Source organism: Pteropus vampyrus, unplaced genomic scaffold, assembly GCF_000151845.1.
Source record: "Pteropus vampyrus isolate Shadow unplaced genomic scaffold, Pvam_2.0 Scaffold43, whole genome shotgun sequence".
Classification (NCBI taxonomy): domain Eukaryota; kingdom Metazoa; phylum Chordata; class Mammalia; order Chiroptera; family Pteropodidae; genus Pteropus; species Pteropus vampyrus.
This window is the reverse complement of record NW_011888824.1, coordinates 10697493-10722002: the sequence shown is the minus strand read 5'-3', so window position 1 is coordinate 10722002 and position 24510 is coordinate 10697493. Positions and strand designations below refer to the sequence as shown.

The following is a 24510-nucleotide window of genomic DNA, read 5'->3' as shown; positions in this document are numbered from 1 at the left end:
CTTGATTTTTTAAACATTTATTGAGACATTATGATGTGCCAGGATCCATGCTAGGGACCACACAGAATATAAAGCTAAGTAAGTCACAGTCCATGTGCCTCCATCCTAGTGTTAAAAAAACAAGAGGAGGACAGGAAGACACACAATTAACAAATAACAGACGTGGAGCAGAATGCAGTGAGTGGGTGCCATACCCGGATAAAATGGTGTGAAATTTTAGAGAAGGAAGAGATGGGCACTAGATTAAATGGATTTATCATAATTTTAAATGTGTCTATTTACCCAAAACTTATAAAACATTATCACTCATCATGATTTCATACATATGTAAATGACAGATTTGCTGGTATCATCTTCCTTGTGATGTTGCATGGAAACTGGCACCACCACATTAGGTATCTACTGAATTACAGTGAATAAAACATGGAATAACATGTAATTTCCAGTTAACTAGATACAAATTACAGATAGAAAATACTAGTTTTGGTGCTTTCTTATACTTACATCAAACACTTCATTATATAATATGGTTGGATAAAATCATGTCCTGCTTAATTTAATTATATTTAATCAACTAAATGTTTACTCATGCTTTATGTATATGTATACATATACATAAATGATTTAAATGATTTCAAAACTGATAAATACACTTATGAAATTTTGGTAAATAATATCTAATCTTTTTTGTCACTCATGACTAGAAAACATTTCTGAACCTGCAGTTACACAAAATTGTTTTATTATTAACAATAATTATCATTGCACTGGTGAAAACTCAAAGTATTCGGGAGTAGATTACATATAGTCAAAGGCCAATTAATGGAATAGGCCATAAATGTACAAATGTAGAGTTTGAAATAGATTGGTGAGATTGTTCATTGGAAGAGTATGGCCTCTTTTTAGGATTTTTAAAAGGTAGACCAATGTTTCCCTAATTTCTATTAAGGTTATTCAGTAATTTAGCTTTCCCGAATCCACGGATATATAATTAATTTCATTAACTAAGAATTCTATTAAGCAGCACTTCCATACTTCACTAGTACAACAATAATCGACATTTATAATAATGACCCCATGTCATCACAAGATTCTGAAATGGCTCCTGAATGAAAAGTGACTGAATTATGTTCATTATAATTTTATAATTTTAGTAATGGATACTTTAAATTTTGTGGGTAATTCCTCAAATGAACTACTTAAAATTACACATTTTGTTTTCTAGTTGACATGAAAACAATTAATCAGGTTGCTAAAGATGACACTTTCTGTCACAGCAGCCTTACTTTCCCCAGAAGATGCACCCAGGGACTTCCCACGAAGTCTGGTTTTTCATCGGTGCCTGATAGTGTTCTCAGCTCAGCTGCTCCCCATGAACCCAGGAAGGGCTCTCAGCCCTTGAAGATTCAGATTCTGATCTCCATTCCCTCGAGGGTGATTCCAGCAAGCCCTCCTGCCTTTCAGGGTCTCTTCTCCTTTCTCTCTGATCCTTACCAGGAGTTGGGAAGTTGCCTTAGAAAAGGTGGCACCATTTAGAGTGAATATATAATCTCCCAAAGTGACCACGGAGGTGTGAATGAAGAAGTCTTTCCCCAAGCCCAGCCCAGATTCTTTTATGTGAATCCACTTCTAGAAAATGCTCTGTGCTCCCAAATGAACAGTGAGAATTTGGTTCTATAATTTTAGATTGTTCCAGCCAATCTGGAATCCAAGGCTACTCAAGGTGAGTCTCTCCCTTAGAATGATGCCGGAGAGAGGACCCTTCCCATCCTGCACCTCTTCTGCTCCGGAGCTGCATGTCTGCCGGGCTCCCGTGCACTGACCTGAGCAGGACTGAGCTGGAGACTACTTGGGTAGAGTCCACCAGTGAGGCCACCCTGGCTGCTGATTTCCACTCCCCTTTCTGGCTTTACAGTTCCTTCACAGGAAAGAGTTTGCCCAATTATGGGAAATAGCCGGGTACAACATTTATCACAAATCGGGCATAAACCGAAAGCAGCAAAAATTGAATTTAAAACAGATATTCTTTATGAAAAAAGGAAAATATTAATGTGATAGTGAATTACATATCTTTTTATTCTTATGTTTCTTACTTGAGGGGAGTTGGATATTTCAACCCTAATCCCTTTCATTTATTTTCATTTTCTAAGCAAAGGCACATTTTACCCATAGTCAAAATAGCCTCAACTACTTCTGTTATAGCTTCTCTCCCTATAGAGAGTAAAAATTCAGACTGCTTCTGCTTGCTCTACACCATGTACACTAAACTATTAGAAAATGCCTGCAGCAAATATATCATGGGTGTGTATTAGCGTATGTTCATAGACACATACCTGGGCGAAGACATGGGCTTTGTGGAGATGGTGTACTCTAGACAAAACTGGTCCTTTTCTTAGCTAAGTAAGACTTCTGGTTGAGTAGACATAGGCAACCTTTTTATATCGAAATATATCTGGAGCGCAGATAAACAAACTGTACTAAATCTCAGTTGGCAAGTTGCAGAACGTCTATAAAAATGTCAGAATATAATAGGCGTAGGAAGCTGATTTTGCTGGTGCCGAATTCTTAGTAGGAAAATTTTAATGATACTCCCTCTGCTTTTTGGTTCCTAGGGGAAAATAAGCTGGTAGGGGACCTTCTGGTCTTAGGAGGGGCCACACTCTACGGCATCTCTAATGTCTGGGAAGAATACATCATCCGAACCCTGAGCCGAGTGGAATTTCTGGGAATGATCGGACTCTTCGGGGCATTTTTCAGTGGAATTCAATTGTGAGTAAAAATAAAGAGAAACTCAGACAGTAGAAACTCTTAGGGCTTATTCTTACTTTTTTTTTTTTTTCTTCTGTGGTAGGGTTGGTCACTTTATTTTATAGTAATTAAGACTGGTAACCTCTCACCACCCTTCCACATGAAATCTGAAAACTCGATATCTTTACTAGTAACTTTCCTACAAACTAAACAAATTTATTATAAGTTATTAGAAAAAACACTTAATAGACTTTAAAGATAATTTACAAGAAAACATTAGTAGTACATTGATTCTCCCAAACCAGCTGACGAGTGGGGGGCAGTCGGGGTTACTCAGGAAAATAGAAAACTTAAATTTAAAGCGATTTGACGCACTTCTCAAAAATGACATTCTGTTTACTAGTACAATTGCTACCAGGAAACTTATTAAATTTGCCCTTTTATAAATTTGTTCTTTTATTGCCCATGGATTTGCATGAGTGAATTATATTTCAAATTCATCTTTAGAAATTTAGTATTTCCATTTTTCTTAAACAGGTGAAGATATAACAGACATTCACTAAGCCTCAAAAAGTCAAAAACACTAATTTTTCAATAATTCTAACATTGCAGCATATAAGTCATCAGTAACTTGTGCTTCAGCAATTGTCGTGAGAATGTGTCAGTCAAATCAGAATTTTCCATCAATAAAGACCACATGGTTTAGTTTCACATAAAAGATAAAGAATGATAGTATAACCTCCAGTCTAATTTCACCAAATCCGTTTTTACAAAGCAAGCAATTCTGATTTTACCAGATCACTTTCTACAAAGGAAATACTTTGTAATTGTATTGGTTCAGTGTCTGCAGTTATTTAAGGAAGATATTTGGGCATCACCTTAAACATGTTTTGCAAGTAGGCTGTTTCCAAGAAGCCTCCAAATTTTGGTATCCTCAGATAGAAATGAAAAACTCCATAGCAAACAAGTCACAGAGATGGGAATTTTCTCTGAGGATTTATTTTTGGTTCATTTTGAAAGCATGATGGCATTTTACAGCTCCTAAATTTGGTGCTTTAGGTTTGTAAGAGGAAAAGAAATTGCCGAGTTCAGCTATTCATAACCAACATTTTGTAGATGGATGGCTCATTTTACGGATTATTATTCTTGAATCCAGAAAATATATTCAGAGATCTAGCGCTCATTTACTTCAGTTATCATCCATTAGAGCTGACTGAGCCCTTCAGAGACACTGCTACCAAAATATTGGAAGTGGCATATGGGTGTGCTTGGCAAATGGGGTACATTGAGGGCTCACTGAAATCAAATAACTCTGGTGCAGTGGTGCCAACTTCACCTCCTGCTCATCTTCTAGTGCTGTGGTTCTCAAAGTATCGCTCTCTGACCAGCAGCACTGTCATCACATCAGGACTCCTCAGATATGCACATTCATGCCCCCGCCCAGATCTACCAAATCAGAATCTCTAGGAATGGGGCCCAGGAAACTGTTTCAATTCTCTCCAGATGACATTTTTGTACATTTAAGTTTGAGAACCACTGCTCTAGAGAATGCTTAATGAGAAAATTCATTAAACCTGCCAGCACAGATATTTTTCCAAACCTCACCATTTACTGTCAGGAAGCATCTAAGCAAGAATAAATAAAGGCTATAGGAAGACCGTTTGGGTGACAAGGTCAGTGGGAAGTACGAGCTCCACCATGCCCACTGGCACACTCTGGTTGCTGGGGCCACACCCGACAAGATCCTTCAGGAATAAACCTCGGGCTGCTTTATTAGACTTGCCTCTATGTGGCCCCAAGGTATTCGTGAAATTCAGTTGCTTGCTTTATAATTTGTATAAATCTGGTAAGGGGGGGGGGGAGAAATAGAATGCATTATAATCTTGCTCATCAGGTTCACTTTCTTTCAATTTGCAGAGCTATAATGGAGCACAAGGAGCTGTTAAAGGTGCCCTGGGACTGGCAAATAGGTAAAGGGTTTGTTCACCTAAGATGCTGTGCGAAGTGAACCTGAGAAAATGTTTGAAGAGTACTGTGGGTGGGGGTGGGGCACAAACAATGAAAGGATTTAGAATGAAGGGGACAAAAGAAAACGAAACCCTCTTATCATTTTAGGAATTCTTGCACACTGTACTTTTGCAGTGTCTGAACCGTATGAGTCATAATGCTTCCTAATTGAGCTTTTGCCCATTATCATCATCAAGATGCTGTTAGAGTAGACACAGAAGTATGTTATTAGGTTAAAGACCAACCAGAAAGAAAGAATGCCCTGAGGCAGCGATGGGACATAAATGACAGCAATTTGCTCTAGCCAAGAAACACAAAACTGATGTGATCATAAAAAAGTGGCACTTCGGTAAAGAGAAAAAACTGAACTTAACAAAAAGGCATTAAAGAAAAACAATGGAATGGATATTCTGACCCCATAAAAACCTTTACCGAGGGAGCATTTTGTACACAGCTATGGTTAATTGATCTCCAAATGGACTTGGGGGAAAATACCAAACATGCTTTGAGCTAATTAGTCATCCAGGGCATCTCAGATTCCACTTGTTTCTAAAATCACTTTTTTCTAAAGGAAAAAAAAAAAAAAAATATATATATATATATATATATATATATATGTAATATATGTAGAGAGAGAGAGAGAGAGAGCACGCGCAAGGATTTAAGATTGTAGGTGATACCCTAATGATCACACAGAAAGTCCTAGAAGGGACTTACATTTAATACTCTCAGCCCAAAAGCTGTCCTATCTGTCTGTACTAAGACGCATGAGTTCCAGCAATGAGCACAGAGCTTGGTTTGTGAGGGTGCTTGGAAATTGTGTGCACAGTGAATGTAAATGGGGCAAAAATACAGATGGTTCCCCACTCCGAAGCTGGCTGCTTGAGCCATCTTCAGTTTATATGAGCTTTGATGCAGTCGACCGCTTTAGTCAAATTCTGCTTCCACAAGCAAGGACAATAATGATATAAACTTCTATGCACTACATTACCTACCCTTGGCCCCAAAGCATCCAAGACTACTTGCTGTTGACAGTATTCCCTCTGAAGGTACAATGTGAGCTACAGAGTTATGCATGCCTTTCCCTGGGGATTATCTCTAGGGACTTCAAGGGCTGACCAGCTCTTGTTTCTGTCACAGAGTTCTGCCATTTATTTCTCTCAAGTTTTGCTATAGAATGTTATAATTAAATGAAAATCAATAGGTAGAAAGACATGGAGATAGGAGAGGAGGGCAGCTGCGAAAGGAAACCAGCTGCAGGTTACAGATGCATTTGCCTTTGTGACTCTTAGAGACAGGAAACAGAATGTTACCTGGGCTTAGTAACACTTCACATGCAGTGGGTCTGTGAGTATAAATTAATTTTATATTAATAGCAATAATAAAAAATAATTTGTCCTCTAATTATGTGGATGTCATGTGCATGTCCACTGAGGTTCTGTTATAATTCCATGTTAGTTAAATGTGCCATCAAAAGGTAGTTTTATTCTGAACTCTCATATTGCCATTAAATTGTCAATCCTCTGCAGTCCAAGATGATGAAAGACAGTATAAAGGGACACATTATGGAGCCATTTATTTAATTCCTGTTTGGAAATGAGATCAAAATGGTTTAGAAAAGAAATCAAATATTCGTCTTTTTTTTTTCTCAACCGTTGATATGGTTGGGTTTGAGATTTTTTTGCACCAGGACCAACTTTGTTCTCATTACCTCATCCTGACCTACTACAAGGTTCATTGTTTAGCTCAATTCTAGGTGCATAGAATTCCATGAATCAATGTTTATTATATGAATGAATGAATGAATGAATGAATGAATGAATGAATGAGTGGATGGATGAATGGGAAGAGGATGACAAGAGACTTTAGGCTTGACATTGCACTTACTTTCTGGGGAACTGCGAAATGACATCCCAGCGCTGTGACTTGTGCACTAGAGAGGCAGGGAGACATCAGTAGGGTCAGCATCCCCCCTACTCCATGGGAAGTCACCCAGAGTGTCGAGCTCTGATCTCTGTGTCTTGGTGGAGAGCTTGCAGCATCTTAGTTAAGGGACCGGAATTTAGGCTATCTTCATCTCCCACCATCTGTCAATGCATTTCTCTCCCTTCCTTGTTTCCACATCAGTAATCTCCATACAGTATCTGGAACAGCTCATGTGGTTGCCACTTTCTCAAAGTGAAAAGATATTTTTTGTCCTATGAAGTAAGTGAAATAATAAATGTGCTTTATGTTTTTTGGACTTAGAAGGCATTTTTTTGAAAACAGATTTTGTTATTTTCCTATAATATTGGCCAATTGCAAGACACAGGGTAGTTAAAAGCCAGAAGATAACAGTTGTTGTTTATTTTTATTTCTTTGTTTTACTCTACTGAACAGAAAAACTGAGTCTGGTTATGTAATCATTAAATTCAAGTATGACCTAATAAAGCTAAATGGTCCTTCTGAGAAGCAGGTGTGTTCAAGCCACCGTTGGAAATCTAATAAATAACTTAAACGTTTCCTTTATCTCGTTTGCTGTGTCGGGTTAAAGGATGTGTGAACAAACATAAGCTGATGCGAAAGTCAAATGTCAGAGGAAAGAAAAAGAGTGCCGGGGGTCAGCTAGCACAGGTCTGTGGCACGCAGGGGGCGTCTTCACTTTTCATGTCGTGGGTGATGCTTCTTTTGGTTTTGGTTTTTCCTGGAGGCCAACACAGGACATTTGACCTTTCCCTGAAGGTGGAATAACGGGACCACAGAGCAGGAAGGACCTTAACGAAAATGAAATTAAGGATATACTCTTTTTTTTTTTTTTTTAACCAATGTTGAATCAGAGGCCTAGGGAGGTGACGTGATTTGACAAAGCTCACTTCTCCCGTGCTGGGACTAATGGCCACTGTCTGAGCAAGGCCCGCCAGCCTGGTGCCCTTTATAGACTTAGCCTTATGTGTATGTTCTGAGGAACCATTTTACCTAGACCTTACTTTTAAGAATTAAAAATAATATTTTAAAAATCTAGGATTTTCAGAGGAAAGTGAAAGAACACCAGTGGGATCCCAAAGAAAGTGATGAAATAAAATATATGCAGCATACAAAGATACATACTACATACATGTATATAGCATATATCACATAATTACATATATACAGGTATATATCATATGTATTATATATGGTGTATGAGATGCTCATTAGAATCAAATAGGATACTCCTTCGAAGCCCTATTTCTCTTCATAATAATTAAACAATATAGAGTAGTGGTATGTGCTCAGAATTGAAAGCCAAATGGCCTGTGCGACCTTAGGGCAAGTTGCTCCCTCTGTATGCTGATCTTTTGCCTGTTTACTCTCAGATCCATCTATTTCTTACCCTAGTTCTTACTTTGCTCTTCTCTACATTGCAGAGGCTGACTCATGCAAAATACACTTCCCAGGCTCCCTTGTCAATTGGTTTTCACCCAGATTTGGCCAATGGAAGGCAGTACAGGGAGACTAGAGGGTGGGAGGAAGAAAGAAAAGGGGATGTTCCTCCCTGTTTCTCTTTCTTTTGGGTTGGATCTCTAGAAAGAGCTGAGTGTCCTGTATGATGCTACCTCAACTGGGTTCTCTCACTTCTGATCCCTGGTAACATGGCCCCCTCACTGGAACTCTCTCGAAACAGGGGCGTAAGTAACTTACTGCTATTGCTAGTTCTTTATTGTCTCACCATTCTCGTTTCCCCTATGAGCCATTCAGACACCTTTGTAACTTGTACCCCATATTAAATTTCCTCTGTTGAACCTGGTATGGACTGTTTCTTGACTGATACACTCTATAAACCTATTTCCTTACCTGTATTAAGAGGATTATAGTAGTAATGACATTATACTGTCATGGAGATTAATTAATGTATATAAAGTTCATGTCACATAGCAAGCTCTCAATTGGTATTAGTCGACAGTATTTTTTCCAATCTCTTTTGCTTAAAACACTTTAGTGCATGAGGACAAAAGTGACTGAATTCTGTCATCAGTGAGAGAAAAAATTTCAATTAAGAAATGATTATACGCATGCTCTGTCTATAAACGTAGTTATTGCAGCCATTATGTAGTTGTCAGTCAAAAAGTAATGCAGTTCATTTGTTTGTGTTGATTGATAGTTTGAAAACCCTACATGGACAGCAAGTTGGGCCTTCAGATGCATTGCTAATGTTCATTAACTAGATAATGTCCATCTCAGAACAGCAAATCAGTAAATTGCACTAATACTGCATCCCCATTCTCAATTCAATTGTGTTTGTTTGGCTGACTATACTTTGCTCACGAAACAGGATATTCACACACAAAAACACTGGTTGACCTAGTAAAGTGATTGACTGTAATGATGGTGTATTTGTTCCACTACCATTCCCTTACGTTTAATTTCTGAAGTTTTTAAAAATACATTTAGAATGTTAAAGTTTGAAGTATTCTGAGGTTGCCTGATATGTAGAGTGAGATTCTGCCATTTATCTATTTTTTCTACTCTCCTTCTCTCACCAATTGTGCTTGTAAAGACACCTCTCTTCTCTGAGCCTGACAATTATATATCCGGCTACCTACTGGACAAATCCTTAGATGATGCATAAGCATTTAAAATTTAATATGTTCCAACTGGAGCCTTTTATTTTCTCTGAAAACCTGGTTCTCCTTCATTTCTCTTCATTGCAGTAAGTGGCATCGCAATTCACCCAGTTGCTAAATTAGCCAGAATCCATAAGAACCCATGGGTATCCTTGATTCCCTTGTTTCCCTCACTACCTACATCCAAAGTATCACCAGGACCTGATGAGTCTTCACAGACCCGGCCACTTCCTTTCATCTCCACTGCCATTCTAAGAAAAGCCACCAGCACCTCTTGACTGGACTATGATATTACACTTCTCACTGATCTCCTCCCACGCTTTTCTCCTTCCAATCCCTTCTCCAAACGGTAGCCAGTCATCTTTCATAGGCAAAGGGACTATGTAAATCAAATACTAGCTAGCTGCTACAAACTCCTCAATGACTTCATATTACAACTGGATTAAGAAGATAACAATTTCTTTTCATGAACTACAAGGCCCTAAATAATTCATCCCCTGCCTGATTTTCCAAGCTCATCCCTTATCACTGCCCAATTCTACCTATCCACTCAGATATTCTGGCCTCTGGCAGCTCCTGGAATGCATCAGGCCCTGTCTCTTCTGCAGGTCTTTTCATTTGTAGATCTCCCTGCCTAAAATATTCTTCCCCTGGCCTTATAGTCCTCTATGCTCCTTCCGTAGAGAAGCCTTGGTAATCATCTTTCCTAAAGCAAGCCTCCTGCTGTTCCTTCTAAGGAATCCTTTCTTCCTTCACAGTGTAATACCAAATCTAAACTTATTTTTCCTGTTATCCATTGCATTGGTAGCCCACAACAGAATGCCTGGGGCGTAGCATGTATTTAGTGAATAAATGGTTAAATAATTGAGTGAATGTAGAATATCAGAGGCCACATGTGAGAGCCCATGGTGTGCTTGTTAAAGTAATGGAAGGGTAGAATTCTGGAACTTTCTAACCCAGTCATGGATAATCTAAATCAGTGATGCCCTCCAAAAAAAATTTTTTTTTATTAAATTTTTTTTTTTTTAAAATGCAACTCTGGTGCTTGGACTGTGTTCTGCTAGTTTTTTTTTGTTTTTGTTTTTTTTGTTTGTTTGTTTGTTTTTTAGTGTATTGATTTAAGGATATATCTTATCCCTACTCTCAGATTCCATAAAGGAATAGTGAATTAATTTTTATATCTTTTCATGTATTAATCATAGGTTATTTAGTATTGCATTTTTAATAACTTGGTTAAAAGGAAAGTGAATTATAAAGCAGCCTGAAACCCAAGTACAGGAAAATTGACAATTTTTAGGGAATTAAAATTTCTGATGAAGCATCAAAAGCCATCTGATACGGCTACGATGGAACATCCATGAGAGAGAGGACTGGTACCTTACAGAACTAGGAAAGTGGTTATTCCAGTTTTCTCTTGGGGCATTTCCACCACACTAGAGGGGGCTGTTGTATTGAGTTTGCTTACTTAATGTTCAAAATAATTTTTATATATAGTCTTGATGCGGCTTCCCTTAAACTTAGGATCAGAAATGTATAGAAGAATGATTTATGCCCTTAAATACTTCTCACATGGGAAAACCGAACTTCTCTTTGGAGGAGTCACTGGTCTTCATAGGCAAAGGGACTAGATGTCCAGTACCTACCAAACCCTCCAAAATTCACAGATTCAAAGAAGCAATCTGCCCATGGCCCACACTGGACACATTATATCAAGGATTCCTTTGGAAAGGTTGGTTAGTTTTATTATATTGTAAAGCCCACAGATCCACTAAATTGTATTATTTATGCTTTTTCTATGCCTGTTCTTTCAAGGAAGAGAAATACCTTTTTTTTTTTTCTTACATTTGTGTTGTATCAACATCTAGGGGGAAAAAAGCCAAACTCTAGATTTAGCCACAAACTTCTGCATGGGAACCAACAAAATTATGTGCTTATGGAATTATTATTAATAATTATGTGTCTAGTTATAATTAGAGAGAGATTTAGAGGATGAGAGACTGACCATATATTATTTTAAGGGCATTTTTTTCTCTTTTGCATACATTAATTCTTTGATGGTCTGCAAAGCGTTTATCTATTTATTTATAAAACAGCAGAGCTTACGTGTGAGAGCCCATGGCATGCTAGGAAACGCAATAAGGGAGTAGGTTTCTTGTGTGTTGGGAGTTAGGCTGAGAAGGATTCACATATCTGGAAGAAATTAGCAGATCATCTTGGGCTCGAGCAATGAGTGGTCTGCCCAAGGTCACACAGTGAGGATTCCAATTCAATACTCTGACTTAGTCCAGATCTCTTTGACAAGTAAGTTCTTCAGTTTTAAGGACTATGTAGTTATTTGTCATTGTGAGCCAAGCAGTTATATTCCTATTTTTCAAATAAAAACTGAGATGAGAAAAGTTAGCAGGCATGTATCATAGAAGGTAATTACTGCACAATTAAGAATAGAATTCAGAAGGCATGTTATTAATGTGACATTGCCTCTCCTCTTCCCTCAGGCCTGCTCTACGTCGGCTTTAGTGCCTGCATGTTTGGTCTCTACAGCTTCATGCCAGTCGTCATAAAGAAAACCAGTGCCACTTCAGTCAACCTCTCCCTGCTCACTGCAGATCTGTACAGTCTCTTCTGTGGATTGTTTCTCTTCCATTACAAGGTAAGTTGAATCTGTGCTCCTTTGTGAAGACACTTGGTAAGGAATAACATACAGGTAAGAATGCCCTACTGTGGAATGCCCCGACTTTATGTAAGAAGGTAGAGAAACTGTATGCTAACCCTCATGATGTGGCATTCACATTTTGAACATAAGACAGAGGAAACATTTTGTTATAAGAGACCAGTGACTACAAAAGATTGATAGTGAAAGATAAGAAACCGCCACAGTGAGAAGGACTTTAAATATGGGGACAGTTTTTCTGACACCATTCAGCCCAGAAGCTACTCTTTGTTCAGCCTAAAGCTAGGAAGATTTGTATAATTCACAACTATAACCGCAAAATGGATTCTGCCAAAGGCACTGGCAAAACATATTCTCACTGGAGAGAAAAACACAGTTTTTGAATTATTTTTTTGCAGATACTTTCAGATCTGAAAATATGAATGGAAGTGTTAATGCATTTGAAATATAGTTGACCCTTGAACAACATGAGTTTAAACTGCATGGGTCCACTTATATGTGAATTTTTTCCAATAAATAAATACAGTATTATAAATGTAGTTTTTCTTCCTTATGACTTTCAAATTACCTTTTCTTTTCTCTAGTTTACCCTATTGTAAGAACACAGTATATAATGCATATAACCTACAAGATATGTGTTAATAGACTGTTTATGTTATCAGTAAGGTCAACAGTAGGCTGTTAGTAAGTTATATCTGGATTTTCAACTGCGTGGGGGTCAGCACTCCTAAACCCTATCTTGTTCAAGTATCAACTGTAGTTTCTTTACTAAAAGGTTGGGGTTTGAGTAAAAGAGTGCAAAGAGATCTTGTGAAGCATTTGCAGCTGATACATCGGCCCTGAAGAAAAGAAGTTAGTGCAAAGATGGCAGTCTTTATGAAGACTACCCACATCCCAGCCCAAGGAACGTGTGACTAATTGGTTCTGGCATATAGATGTCAGATACTATCTTTTAAATGCTAAACTCCCTGCGACTATTAACAATTGATTAGAACTGGTAGGTATGTGAGAGAGACACACTTGCCATTCCTTAATTAGTCCTGTAAGATAAAGGTCAATGGGAACTAAGAACAGTGCAAAAAAGGATAAGTATGGAATATCCAAACAGATAAGACCAAATGAGGACAGGCAAAGGAAGAGGCAGAAGAAAAGTAACACTATTCTGTCCACTTCTAGCCAAGTGCTTCACCAGTGGATTTATAGTTAAAATCACCAGCACATGGGTATGGCCAGCTGCTAGTGCATCTCAGTGAGCAGGGCATCTTCAACCAGGTCACCCTGGGTTTGGAGGTTCCCAGAGAAATGCTGAGCTGGGAAGAGTATGTACTAGAGAGGACCAGAGGCAAAGTGGCTGAAGTGAATAATCAGAAATATTACTAAGAAAGCTAGAGTCGTGCCTACTAATGATCAGAAAGAGACAGAAGGGCAGACAAGGATGGGAAAGAGGTCACAAACAAGGTTAGCAGCTGGGAGGACCAGAAGCAGATCTGGAAGAGGAGAGGTAGAGAAAGTGGCTATGGCAGCAGACAGTTCTGAGCCCCTATTTTATGTGGAGTCTTGTGCCCACTGTCATGGCAAAAATGACAGCTTAAAGGAATGGTTTAAGAACTGGATAATATTTATACATTGTTTGTAAATTTTTTTGTCTACATAATGCATTCTCCATTTCCTGAGCGCATCCTGGTCCTCTTAAGGGTAAAAAGTAAAGTCACAGCATGTTCTCCTCATGCTGTTCCCAGCCACAGTGCTGGGAGGTCCAGCTTCCTTTACAATCATCCCCTTCCATACACATTTAATTATGTTTTGGAGACATGGGACCACCTAGCTATGGTCTCATCAGTACACACAGTGGCCACCATTTTTCTTCTCCTCTCTGTAGCTAAACATTCACATCTAGTCCAATCTTTAAGCATGAGTTCTGTTCTCAGCAATTATTCCTCTAATTGTCTTTATAAACTCCCGAACTAGAAGAATCCCTTTAATCTTCCTTCTGAGGACTGAGATCATTTCTTGGACGGTCTAGATCCAGTCCAGTTCTCGGTATTCCTTTACAGCAGTGTGTCCCAAAAATCTGTTGTCACCAAGGGCAATTCATGAAAATGCAGATTCATGGACCACATCCCTGAGCCACAAAATCAGTAACTGGGGATGTGTCCGAAGGAGTCTGAATTGTTAACAGGCTCTCCTGTGAGGCTATTGTTCTCTGAACTTGAGAACAAATACCTGAGGTGTACCTGAACAGTGCTCATTCCTATTTGACTCTGTCACTCCTCATATATCCATTGACTTTTGATTAAACCTGAGACTCTCCACATTTACAACCATCAAGAGCCGAGAAGGCCGATGAACCAGGTAAATCCTCATTCTCCATAATCCATCTTCTCCCATCATTTGTATGTTACCACTGACTTAGGATAAGTAACTTTGCTGAATAGGAAACCACGTAGTAACCCTCATCATGCTATCAGAAGGGAAGCTGCGTTCCCTGAAAATTAAATTTCTGTATTCACCAGTTTGGAGGTGAAATAGATTTTTTTTTTAAATTTCTTAAAGCAGTGTTTTTACTCTACACATACATTTTGTTATTACTTAAAAGATAAATTTCCTTAAGGCAACAATTGGTTCAACACAGTGTTTTTTCTAGTTAAAATCGATTCCTATTGTCTTGTTAAAAATTAAACTTTCAAGAAAATTGTAGATTCACATATTATTTTAAGAAAGAATACAAGAGAGACCCCATTTGCCCTTTACCTAGTTTCCTCCATCGGTAACAAAACTATAGTACATTTTCAGGATATTAACATCGATACAGTCAACATACGAGCATTTCCATCCCCACAAGCGTTGCTCATGTTGCCTTTTTATAGCCATACTTACTTCCTTTCACCCTGCAAGACCACTAATTTAGTCTACATTTCTCTAAATTTGTCATCTCGAGAATGATATGTAAATGGAATTATATGGTATGTAACGTTTTCTCATTCAGCATATTTCTCTGGAGATCCATTCAGATCGTTTCACATATCAGCGCCCATTCATAGTCATTGCTAAATACTGTTCCATGTACAATTTATTTAACCATTCACCCAGTGAAAGACATCTGGGTGGTTTCATTTGGGGCTATTATAAATAAAGCTGCTATGAACATTCATGTATAGGATTTTGTGTGAACAGAGTTTTCATTTCTCTGAGGTAAACCCAAGAGTACAATTGCTGGGCATATGGTCCTAGCATGTTTAGTTTTATAAAACTGCCAAATTGTTTCCCAGAGTGGTAGAGTAGTCTGTTGTCTTTCATTACAATGAAATACATATTCATCATGATAAAGTCAGAAGATACAGATAAGTACTATTATACACTGGTACTGTTTTACAGTACGTATATATTTTTACAGTACACATATGTATTTTCATAAAAATTTAATTACAACGTACTTACTGCTTTGTTACATGCTTTGTACATATACATTTCCTTGTTATTTAATAGCTATCCATAATGTGAATCTGGATGAGTGGTTCTCAACTCTGGCTATGCATTACAATCACCTGAAGAGAATATAAAACATAGCTGTGCCCAGGGCTCACCCCAGGGAGCATTGTCCTGATTGGTCAAGAGTGCGACCTTTTAAAAGCTTTTCAGGTGACTCATCACATATCTTAATACACAGACAGAGTTGAGAATCACTACTCTACAAGATTATTTTTAATGAATATATAGTATTCCATGGAATAGTTATACTTTATTTAACCTAGGGTTTCTTAACCATGGCACTATATATATTTTAGATAAGATGATTCATTGTTAGGGGGAGGAGACCTGTCCTGTGCTTTGTAGGATGTTTAGTAGCATCTCTCGCCTGGACCCACTCAATGCCACTGGCAGCCCCCCCAGTAGTGACAATAAAAATTGTCTCCACACACTGCTAAATATTGAGAACTGCTGAGTTAACAATCCCTAATTATTGAATTCTGATTATATCTCTTTTTGGCTAATATAATTTTTAGCTAATAAAATTTGGGGAATTAGCTTATACTAAATCTTCGCTCACATTCAATGTTTCAATGCTTTTTAATAATTTCAAAAATAAATGTCATAATTGGTTTATTTCATTTCTACTTTGAAATAAAGATTTTAAAAATAATTTGAGAATCCTATTAACCAATTTGGAACTCTGCATAGAGGCAATATTTGCAAAACCCTGTTAATATTATGGCAACCAATATTAGGACATAGACGAATGTTTTATTTCTTTTCCCCCTCACTCTCATTGTACTTACAGTTGATACTACACACTTATCCTGAATAAACATTGCCTTATACTATTCTCTAATTGTTTCAGGAACAATAGTATTAATATTTGCAAAGAAGTAAGCTCAATACTCAATTTAAGTCTAAAAATTAAAAAAAAAAACCAACTTTCCTTTGGCTTAAACAATTTCTTAAAGAATTTTTCAAGGGATGTTTGAATTTACAGTCAAATTGTCATTGTTTGGAAAATCCAGGGTTTTTTTCCTCCAGGGCTCAGTTCACTGCCTCTGAAATTGCCTTGGGCTTGCTTCCCAGATGGGAGGCTCTTCATGCTGTGCAGAGGGCAGTTCTGAGTGCCTTGCAGTTTCCCACCACAGCTTGATGGGCCAACTCAGAAAACTGATTTTTAAATAATACCAATTGGAGGTACTTTTATCATTAAGAGAAATTTATGGTCAATGCAAAAATCTTGGCGCATTTTGCAGAATTTAAAAACGGTGATGTCAAATGATTGTGTGTGTGTGAGTGGTGTGTGTGTGTCTTTGGCGGAGTGGGAGAAGGTGGTAATATTTTTACATATCTTCTTTAGAGAAATGTCTATTTAAATTATTCATCCAGTTTGTCCTTTTATTATTGAGTTGTAATATTTCTTTACATATGCTAGATACTAGACCCTTATCAGATATATGATTTATGAATATTTTCTGCCACTTTGTGGTTGTCATTTTCTTGCTAGTGTCCTTGGAAGCACGAAAGGTTTTAAGTTTGATGAAGTCCAATTTATCTATCTGTTTATACTTTTAAAAACATGAAAGGAATCAAGTCAGTTCCACCACAGTCTTTGGGCCACCAAGTCTTCTCTGGTGGTTTCCAACACTGATCCTCTACAGGGCTGTGTAGTAATGACTGCTTGTTTCTCTCATTGTCCGCTCTAAGGGGATGGTTGAAAGTCACAGCCTAAGGTCAAGAAGATTCAATTCAGTTGGGAGTGTCTTTACTATATGAAGAGCATAGTGTGGAAGAGATTTTAAGCCAGTAACTCTCAACCTTGGCAGCACATTGGAATCACTGATGCTTGGGTCCCACTCTCACTGATTCTTATCTAAGTGGTGTGCAGTGCAGCCTGGACATCACCTTTTTAACAGCTTCCCAAGTAATCTTAGTTTACAGTCACAATTGAGAGCTACTGGTTCAGACTTACCTTATGTGGCTGAAGCAAGCGGAACTAGGACCAAAGAATGAAGATTATAAGATTAAAGATAAAGAAACTTTGTTAACAATTAGTTATTCGAAAATGGAAAAGCCAGGGTTCCCCAGTCCCCAGGCTGCAGACTGGTACTGGTTTGTGGCCTGTTAGGAACTGGGCCACACAGCAAGAGATAAGCGAAAGAAGCTTCATCTGTATTTGCAGCCTCTTCCCAGCACTAGCATCGGCACCTCGGCTCCACCTCAGATCATCAGGCATTAGCTTCCCAAAGGAGCACGGGTCCCTGGTGCCAGAAAGGTTAGAGACTGCTGGAATAGACTGTCTTTGGAGTTCCACTCGCTGGAGGAGCTGGATAAGAATGTGAGAGGGGTGGCGCAAGGGGTCTCACACTTCACAGAGAATTGACCAGTGACCTCTGAGATCTCATTTGGTTTTACTACACTTTGCAGTTATCATTTATTCTTTCACTTAATCATGATGTCTTTACTCCGAATCACCTTCTGGACTGGTTATAAATATCTATAGGTTTCAAGGGGAGGGCTATTTGTTCACAGATGTTGCCTACCCAGGCAGAACTAAATGATTAAATGAAGCTCTCCTGCCCAACATTGATTATTTGCTTTTTCTCACTTTCCACCCTTGGAAAAAATCCATTCTCTTCCCCACCCATCAGTTAACTGTCTGCAGCTTCTCTGCCTGTTGTGCTGACTGCCATGCTGACTGGGCAATACAACCCCATCCTGGGGAAGCAAATGACCTACTTCTGAATTAGACAATCTGCGTGGTATAGTGTTCTTGCAAACTCTAACTTTACAAGACTTTTGAGAAGTGGTGATATATTTCTGTTCTATATTACTGACAACATTATTGAATCCAGAACAGTAAATCTATTGCAATCCATGGAAAGCACAGGAAATAAGCTTTACTGTCCCTCAGAGACCCCCTAAAGTCAAACGCAGGAAGAGATTTACATGGAAGATTTTCAATTTGATGGTATGTTGTCTTTATAAGATCAGAGCTTGATCAGTTGTAAGCTCTATTTCCTTATACTTATTGTATGAACAAGGACACTTTTGAAATTGAAAGGTTATTAGTTTCCTGTGGCTGCTGTAATAAATCACCACATACCAGTGGCTTAAAACAACACAAGCTTATTATCTTACAACTCTTGAGGTCAGAAGTCTCAATGGGCTAAAATTAAGTGTCGGCAAAGCTACGTGGCTTCTGGAGGCTCTGGGGGAGAACTGTTTCTTTGACTTCTCCAACTTCTGAAGGCTAACTGCATTCCTTGGCTTGTGACCCCTTCATCTTCAAAGCCAGCAGTGTAGCATCTTCCAATCTGACTCTGTCATTCCTGCTTCCTTTGTGTGATTATATTGGGCCCACCCAGATAATTCAGAATAATTTCTCCATCTTAAAATTCTTAACTCAATCACAACTGCAAAGTCCCTTTTGCCATGTAAGCTGACATACTCACAGGGTCCGGGGATTAGGATGTGACCATCTTTGGGGGCCATTACTCTTCCTATCACAGCAGGACTCTTCCTAATTACAGAAGACAAATAAGTGTAAGTTGGCTACAAGCCGGGCCAGCTGGGATGTGTAGATGTGGTCTTTAGAAGCTATATCTGGACAATGAAGACACATTCTCCACCTATAGACGCCATGCTCTATTGAATTTCCCAACTGATTTTTAAAGTAGTTCTGGTTACCTGCTAATATGTGACTTTAACAAAGAAAACACTAAGTTGTGTGGGGAGGAAATGAATTGGGGTGAGAATGTTAATTCAGTATCTGCAGCATGAAGTGTGAATCAGCACTGTGGACTGCAAAGTCAAAGGAGTCTAGATTTAAATTATGCCTTCTGTTTACTCTTTAAGTACTTTGAACCATTTTTTTTATTCTCCAAACATCAAGGTGATGTGACTTGCCTTATGGAGTTTTTGAAAGGTTCAATAATTTATAAATGGTGACCAGTAATGATGTACTTCTGATTAAATATATGATTTAGGGTTAGTAATCTCCATTCTTATTTTTAGGACACTAATCTTATTTTAAGATTTTGTAACTAGATGTAGCTTTTAACAATTTTGTGCGAATTTTCTCTTAATCTTTGTTCGAAAAGACAAAACCGAGGTCTTGTGTCAGATTTTAGAAAATATTGTATCAGTCATTTTCAATTAAATTCCTTGATTTCTTCATTACTTACATATAGTTTTTAGGTAATAGTCCTAAGTACAAAACATTCAAGGTTTGTTAAAATAAAATACCAAAAAATTATTTCATGATATGCCATCATGTGCTAAACATTCTATAAAAAAATAGCAGCCAATGTTGAATATATAGGATATTCCCTTTTGCCTGATGTTTAAAATAGAAAATGGCAACTTCATACATTTTGCTATTACCTTTTCAAGGTTTCATATTGTCACAGAATTGCTGTAATAGTTAAAGTTGAAAGTAATTTCATAAGCAGAAATTATTTTTGTAGTTTTATCAAAATTAACAAGAAATTGATTGAGAAAAAATTAAACATTGTAAGTTCTCTCCAGATCTCCTTTAAACACTCTGCTTAGGCCATTGGTTTGTACGGTTCCCCACACTGAACAGCATGAAACCACACATGATCCTATTGGAAGAGGAATATTTTAGGGCTGCATAAAACTTATACTCTTACCTCAGAAAAAAATGTTTTTATCATCCAAATACCCACTTCTACAAAAAGGGGGATAAGAGAGAGTTCAAAATCATATGTCCAAGAAGGCTACTTTCACTATTCTGGGTAATGTGATTCATGTGAATGTTATAGAATTTCATCTGTATGTGTTCATTAGAAAACTTTCTGCATGTTTTAGTTTCATCTTTATACCAGATGAATTTTTTATAATTGCTGAGTTATTTTTGACAAATAATCAGAAAAGTTTCTTACACTGTCAGCTGCCTACTCTAGTAATCTGGATTACATCCTATGAGGACAGGTGTAGAGTTCATGATCCTTTCTGATCCTCTCTGTCAGCCTCTAAAAATTACATCGCACATGTGCCATTTTCTCTTACTTGTGTTGTTGTAGGTTGTTGTTGTTTTTGTTGTTGTCATTGTTATAAGAGACTTGGCAAGAAAGGTTTAAGAACTCTAGACATGAGGCTAATTTAATAATATATTATTAGGCACTAAGTTTAAAAGAACTTCACTCAGCAAATATTTATTCTATGCCTTCTGTGTGCCAGGTACTGTTTTGGTGCTTAACTCTTTATTTCTAAATAAAGATGACAAGAACATCAAAAATCACTGGGCAGATTAATGCAAAGGATAACATTCCAAATCACTGAAACTCGACTTGACCAGCAATCTGAAGCATCCTTAACATGCGAGTGCCAATGCCAGAGATTTTGCAGAGACTGCATTATGAGTGGAATCTTTCATTAGCTGTGGATTAGAATCTGGAGCCAGACAACCCTGTTGATGCTCTGTGCCAGTGAGCAATTTCAGTAACAGAATTGCACTTGAAAAGCCAGGGCAGGCAGCCTCAGCCTGTGGCAGCTGATGAGCAGAAAAGCAACACTACACATCTTATTTATAAAAGTACTCCCATAAGTAGCTTATACATTTCTTTTTGTAAGAGTGGCATCTTAAGAGGCTATGAATTCTAAGTTCATAGTACCTAAATATAATAATAAATAGGTGATTTTTAAATTAATACTTAGCTTTTATAACTTTTTTTCCTATTTTTTAAACTGTCAGTGGTGAGTAGAGAATTGGCAAAACTGACATCACTGAGGCCCCAAAACATTTCGCATGAAATACCACGGTGACGGAGCAGGGAATGTTTGAACATGGCTTCCTTCTGCCTGGAAACTTAGTACAGTGTCTTTTGAGGTTTCCATCTTGATGAATTAGTTAGGGTAAGTGTTGCTAGCTTCTGCGAGTGGAAGGGAGCACTTCCCAAGGAGCCCTTCAGGATCCTAGGCTCCTTCCATCTTGTAGCTCTGGCATCCTCTAAAGCAGGGATAAACAAACTATGAACTCTGCACCAGCCCCATTTTTTGTAAATATAGTTTTATTGGAGCACAGCCATGCCCATTTCTTTATATGTACTATCCATGGCTGCTTTTGCCCCACAATGACTGCATTGAGTAGTTGTGACAGAGACTGTATGACCCACAGCCTAAAATATTTACTATCTGGTCTTCTAAGAAAAAGTTTGTTAGCCCCAGGGGTAGGCCCTTGGAGTCCTCTGCAGGGCTCTCTGTGAGACAGCCTGGAGACTTTTATGGTCGTGTCTAGAGTGGTGTACGTAACATCCTCCCCATTGTACTGGCCAGAACTCGGCCACATGGCTGCACCCAACTGAAGGAAGGCTGGGAAATGCAGTCAAGCTATTTGCACAGGAAGAAAAGAAACTAAATTTAGCTAACAAACAGCCAGTCTCTGCCACATTAGCAATTCCTGTTCACCGGAAATTTTAGAAGGGTTAGAGAAGTTGGGGGTAAATTGTGAGGCAGGTCTAGAATTATAGCCAGAAAGCAAAATTTCTTCTACATGAATCTATTCATAAACTCCACATCACAGATATTTTGAACTCAAATCATCAGGACAAGCTGTAAGGAAAAATGGAATGAGGTCGAGGTGTTGCAGAAGGTTCAAATGGAAAGGCGTATGGTTAGACTGGAATGTGGCCAGAAAAGCCTGCCAATTGTCTCCTAAGAGAATGCATGGGATGTGTTTGTCACCAGAGTGCATAGTCTGGCCCCCTCCTGAACACTCAGACACCTAATTTTGTCAACAGACCTGCATGGATCTATCTCCCATGGACCAGAATATTAATGATCCAGGCTTACAGAAATCAGAACATCAGTTTGCTAAGATAAAGAGCAAAGATTGGCTCAAGTATTAAAGGTTGAAGCAGAGCCAACATTCTATACATCTCCAGGGGCTACCATGGATGGTAGTCTTTTTTTCAACTCTATATTTAACATTAGGTTTGAGAATTTTTATTTACTGTCTTCTATGGAAAATAATTAATACTGTTCCCTCATTTCCTGACTTCTGTTGAACTGTTTTTACATTTTCAACTATTTTAATAGTTAAGTTCTATCAATATAATCCCTATGGTATTTAAGCCATATTTTCCTACTTACTACATTTGCTATATCACCAGTCTCTGAAATACAGGCTCTTCTTTTCTGAATTCTTTATTTTGATTAATCTCTTAGTTGACAGGATTTCATCACTATTGGTATTGTCAGGAAGAAGTGCTGCTATGTATGGTTGTACAGGCAGTCCACAGTGCAATTGGTCCATTTATAGGTGATATGTTCCAGCAAATGGTAGTCAAGTGCCTTGAAGAAAGGGAAACTTTACAATTACTATAAAAGTGCCAAGTGGATGAGCGGTGGGATTTTCAGGATGTGTCTACAGGGGCTTTATTTCCCAAGCCTTTGCTTCCTATATTAGTATTCAAAGGATAACTAGGTTACGTTTTCTTTTTCTCGGAACCTTATAGATATTGGGTTGTTTTTAAATTGAGTATTGTACTCAGTTCTTTTCAATCTTATGAGTAACTAGATTTTATTATTATTATTATTATTATTATTATTATTAATTTATTTTTTTATTTTTTGCCAAAAAGAACCCACAAGTGTCATATCTCTGGGTTCTTTTTATTTGAGAATGTTGCTGATGTTTTTTACACTTGTGGGTCAACTTGGTGTATGACCTATCCCACTACCAGGGGTACAATTCCTTGGTAGCCTTGAATTGCTCCCCCAATTCACCACAAAGCCCCAGGTAATGGCAAACACCAAGGAACCCCCTGCCTCGTTGAGAATATGAGGAAGTGGGAAAGAGTTTCTCTTCTTGAGAATGGTTTCTTGATTTTTCCCTGGGTTAATCACCACTTAATCAGTTCTTCCTAAATTGAAAAGAAATCTGAAAAGTATATTCACCAAAATGAGAATACGAGTCCAAGGGTGGGCAGAATGGCAGAGTATTGCAAGCCTGAGCCCAAGCTCCAGGAGCAGACCACCTGGGTGTGAATTTCAGCTCACTCCTTACCAAGGGGTCCCTAACTTTTTATGCTATGAGTCCTCTGGCAGTCTGCTGAAGCCTGGAGATCCCTTTCACAATGTTTTAAATGTCTAAAATAAAATGCATAGCATTACAAAGCAGACCAATTGTATTAAAATAAAGTTATCAAAATATTTTAAAACGTGATGATATAGTAACATATCAGATCACAAATCACAAGATCTGGAAGCCCATATAATAACTACTGTCATTTCAAAGCAGCGATGAGTGTAAGCAATATGAGAGAGATCTGCAGCAGTTATAACATGACATGAAAACATGTGTGATTTCTATTAGCGAGAACATCTAAGGCACTGCTAATACTAATGTAGCTCCTTGCTTACATTTATAATGAAGAAATGCCAAATGTCAGTTAGAGGTCTAGTGAAAATAAAAATCCAGGTTTCTCGTCCAGGTTTACTCCCTGAATTCTACAAGGAACCTCTGATGCTACCAGCTATACAGCCTTGATCAAAAGTTACTTAACTTCTCTAGATTCTTGTTTCTTCATCAGCAAAACTAAGGTCATGTTAGTGGATGCTATATAACTGGTATCATCAAGGTCCCTGTATAGAAATGAGATACTGCAGCATCTGACACAATGAACACTCAATAAATAATGCCGTTATTGAGGATAGTAGATTTTCAGTGCTTACATTTCATGTTCTTCACACTTTTCAGAATTGCATAAATTACATGTGGCTGAAACAGTATATGAACATTTGTTATTTTTACAATCATATAACAATAAAGTTATTTTCAGTTCAAAAATACATAAAGCTAGCAAGTCCCCTCAAATAAAAAAGGAAATCTAATTACAAATCTCTGCCATTGACAAAATTGCAACCAGACCCTGGTTGATTAGAGGGTTCTAAATGGTTCATTCTTGGTTTTCATCAGCAAACATGAACAAAGAATTAAGGTGTTTCTATGTGTTTGTTTTCTTCATTTTTATGTAACTAAAACTCTTCATTCATAAC

General features: G+C 37.9%; 1 protein-coding gene across 1 annotated transcript in view; it reads left to right on the top strand.

Annotated features, from left to right (window-relative positions):
- The window catches only part of SLC35F1 (solute carrier family 35 member F1), a 142618-nt gene that overhangs the window by 101996 nt on the left and 16112 nt on the right, over positions 1-24510 (top strand). Inside the window, exons 4-6 of the mRNA XM_023529804.1 lie at positions 2613-2769; positions 4666-4718; positions 11834-11988. Of these exons, the coding sequence (XP_023385572.1) occupies positions 2613-2769; positions 4666-4718; positions 11834-11988 (365 nt within the window). The remainder of the gene's footprint in view (positions 1-2612; positions 2770-4665; positions 4719-11833; positions 11989-24510) is intronic.